Raw genomic sequence first — 3,942 nt, forward strand, 5'->3', positions numbered from 1 at the left:
GGGCTTATGACACTGGAACCTCCTTAAGTTGCGTCTCGCCACAGCTGTCTGTAAGCACTGAGCCGGCTGGCGCCATCCTGCTCCTTTCAGAAAGAATGCCTTCCCTGTAAAAAAAAAAAAAAAAAAAAAAAAAAAAAAAAAAAAAAAGGAAAGAAAAAAAAGAGAGAGAGGGAGAAAAAAAATAGGGAAAAAAAAATAGGGCGAGCGAGCGAGCACAATCTGATCTGATCAAGCACTTTCAGCTTCATCCCTCCTGGGTCACATACTGCTTCTCCACCAAGGTTTGTGCGGAATTTCTTTAGCAACTTGTCGCTTTTTTTTTTCCCCCTCCTTCTCCCCCCGCTTGTCCCCTCGCTCCTTCCCTTCACCCCCACGCTTTTCTCCATCGTTTTACCCTCCTCTCCTCGATTCCCTCCTTCTTTTTCCCCCCTCTTCCCCCCTCTCTGGGTTGCATAATAATTAATGAGCAATCAAAGGGACTCTCGGCTGCAGAGCAGCGAATGGCACAAGTTCTCACTGGCTTAAGCCGCTGGAGCTTCTCAGGTGCGAATAGAGCAAATAAACAAATAAACAAAGGACCGAGACGACCCAAAAAAAAAAAAAAAAAAGCAAGAGTAAGAGCTGCTCGGCTGCGCTGCGAGCCGGGAGAGGAGAGAGCGAAAGAGAAAGAAGCGCTGGGGAGAGGTGGGTCCAGGGCAGAGCAGGCGCTTCCCAGGGATGGGATGGGTTTTCTCCTGCCTAAAAAGTCAGGTGCTAAAGTTCAGAACTTCTCAAGCACGTTTCTCTCTCTGCCTCTCTCTCTCTCTGCTCCTTCCCTTTCCTCTTTCTCGTTACAGGTGATCAAAGAAGAGAAACATCTGCAAAAGAGCGGAAGATACCGAAGGGATCTCACTTCGTAGAGATTTTTTTTTTCTCTGAGTTTGCTTATTTTCCCTTCCCCCCTCTTTTTATTATATTCTTTTTTTTCCTTTCTTTTTTTTTTTTTTTTGGAATCGATCGTTTATCACCATAATCCCCCTCCCTCCACTTTAAACCAAACCTAACCAGAAACATCCCCAAACTCGCCGAGCACTTTCCCTTCCCTCTGCATAACCTCAGCACCGTCTCCCCCTCCTATCTCAAGCCCTCCGCGCCTTGCTGAGGAGGAGGAGGAGGAGGAAGAAGAGCAGCGGCGGAGCATCGAGCGCGGAAGATGGAGGTCTCCACGGACCAGCCGCGGTGGGTGAGCCACCACCACCCGGCCGTGCTCAATGGGCAGCACCCGGACTCGCACCACCCCACGCTTGGCCATACCTACATGGACCCCACGCAGTATCCTCTCGCCGAGGAGGTGGATGTACTTTTTAATATCGACGGACAAGGCAACCCCGTCCCTCCGTATTACGGCAACTCCGTGAGAGCCACCGTGCAGAGATACCCCACGGCCCACCACGGTGAGTGTCCCCGGCGAGACCCCCGCTCCCACGGGGCGGCTCCGGGCCCCGCCGGCCCGGCTGCCAGCGGGGAAGCCAGGTCACGGGTGGATTTTGGGGTTGGCTTCTTGGAAATAAATAAAAATCCAGGCTTCCTTCTGTCCTTTCTTTCCCTTTATCTATTTCTTTTTTTCCCATCTTTCTTTCTCATTCCTTTCTTTCTATTTTTCTTTCTTTATACTTTTTTCGCTCTTTCACTCTCCCCTCTTATCCCTCTCCCCTCTCTTCTCTTTCCTTTCCCCCTCTCTCTCGCTTCCCTTCATCTTCCTCTTGTTTTCTTCCTTTTTCCCTCTCTCGTTCGCTTTAGTGTGTGTGTGTGTCCCGTTCCCCTTTTTAATTAGGTTAACAGTTAGGGTTTTCATACGGTGTTTAGTTTTTGCACGATTAAGCTGCTCGGGAGAAGAAAAGCAAACTGGAGAGCAGGGGTGTGAAAATGACCCTGCTGTCCTCACGCTTGGGCTATTTCATTCGCACTTGGTGAGCTTGTTAGGCTTGGGTCGAAAGTTTTACACATCCACCCAGGGCCGCACCACGACGTGTGTTAAAAATAAGAAAGGGAAAAAAATTAAAAAACCCCAAAAAATCCCATGGTGTAATTAGGTATCAGACCTGGTGTGGAAGGAACCTGCAGGAAGGTAGCCATCCACAATGTGAATTTTGTGCCTGGGTCACAGTTTTTAGAGAGGAGGTGAAATACCTGGGGCTGATGCGGCCCAGGTCTGCGGAGGGATGAGAGTTTCGGTGCCGTCTTTTTACGAAGAATCAGGCAGATCCAGTTATTTATAACCGGAGTTTACCTGTATGATTAAAAAAAATCGGGAGAAGAGAAAACTTCAAAAACGGAGGGGAAAAAAGTAGATGCTGATTTGTGAAGCCGTGGCCTCTGTAGTGGTTAAATCCAAAAACCCCGAGGTTTGCAGTGGAAATCACCCCAAAATGAAGGGGAAGAAAGCGGGACGAGCGAGGGGAAGTGGAGGCGAGCCGGGCTCAGGGGGCTGCTCCAGCCCTCAGCTACTTGTTGAGTGCGAGTCTGCATTAGGCTCCGCTCAGTAACTGCATTGTTCTGCTATTAGTCCCTTTAAAACAATTATTTCTAAGGATCAGCAGCCTTTGTCCTTTCTTTCTTTTCTTTTCATTTCTTTTTTTTTCCCCAATATATCATCAGAAAGTGGAAATGCGGTCTCTCTGATCTAGCCTGAATATTATTTACTATGTTACTTCCTGGAGAAGATAATGAATCTTGACCCTTTCTATTCGTATAACCCACCTTCCCTTCCTTTCGAGCAGTTACTTTCAGTATTGTTCACCAATGTCTGGGACGGTGAAAACCAGCTTGGAGATTTTCTAGACGCGCACAAGCTCCCATGCAAACATTCGTGTCCACACTGCCCCAGCTCTTTAACTCTCTGTGGCCCCATTGATCTGTGTTTGCATCTCTCCTCCTGTATATTTAGCCATCTCTATGCATGTATCACGATACCTACAGAGGTTAAAGGCTCTCTAGATGTCAATGCGTTTCCAGGGCTTTATTAGTAGACGGAAACTTGCGCTCTTCCAGTTGAATAACTCTGTTTTTCAGCTTATAGCGAGGTGTTCAAGTTGCTGTGGATTTGGGTAAATGTGGTCCTTTGGAAATAGATTTATGTATATATTTTAGCAAGAGCAGCGATTAATTTTAAAATGTAAAATATTAGGTACCATCCTTTAAGAGCAGTTATAACCACAGAAAACAAGATTTGACTGCTTAAATCTAGTGGTTCAGTTTTTTTTTTTTTTTTTTTTTTTTTTTTAAGTCCAGGTCTGTATTTTGAAATAAAAGTGACAATCTCTTGTCATAAGAAAAGGGCGGAGAGTTTCTTCTGAGGCACTTGCTACTCTCTGCCTGTGCCACATCGCCACGAAAAAGCCGTCTAACATTTCTGTGCAGCCTCACGGAAGAAAAAAAAAGACAAACTAGGCTGTCTGCAAAGTTTAGCAGCTCTGGTGGAAAGGTTACTATCATGGCTGTGGGGATCTTTTGGTCTTCTTCGTTTGGCCAGAATATTCCCAGGGTTTATAGCCCACGGCTGCCTTCGGAGAAAATTATTTTCCGGCTAAGAAAAAAAAAAAAAAAAGGATTTCTGCAATCGGGGCTTGGCAATTTCACGCAGGATCTGGGCTTCCAAGTCCGCGTGGGGTTGCCTGGGGAAAGGGTGAAGCAGGGCTCACCAAATTCCGTGTTCCAGGGCTGGCAGCCCTGCTCGGGGGGCCCCGACGAGCGGGGTCCCCCGGTCCTGACCAGGATCGGGGCCACCACCTCGGGCTATCGAAGCTTTTAAATTTGAATATTTACAGGGGAGTGGGGCTTTGCATCAGATGTAATAATTTTGCTTGCTCCCCCCCAGCATGCTGAGCCCTTTGGGAAGGAGGAGGAGGAGGTGTGGGGGGGTGTTCAGCCCGGCACCCCGCCGGGGGGGGCACACAGCCCCCC

The 3,942-nt window shown here is 47.9% G+C and overlaps 1 protein-coding gene across 1 annotated transcript in view; it reads left to right on the forward strand.

Annotated features, from left to right (window-relative positions):
• Window positions 1-979: 979 nt before the first annotated feature.
• GATA3 (GATA binding protein 3) overlaps window positions 980-3,942 on the forward strand; it is a gene marked incomplete at its 3' end in the record, with an annotated part of 3,838 nt that continues 875 nt past the window's right edge. The window contains exon 1 of the mRNA XM_010295938.1: window positions 980-1,433. Coding sequence (XP_010294240.1) covers window positions 1,193-1,433 — 241 coding nt within the window. The remainder of the gene's footprint in view (window positions 1,434-3,942) is intronic.

Source organism: Phaethon lepturus, unplaced genomic scaffold (genome assembly GCF_000687285.1).
Source record: "Phaethon lepturus isolate BGI_N335 unplaced genomic scaffold, ASM68728v1 scaffold24661, whole genome shotgun sequence".
Taxonomy (NCBI): domain Eukaryota; kingdom Metazoa; phylum Chordata; class Aves; order Phaethontiformes; family Phaethontidae; genus Phaethon; species Phaethon lepturus.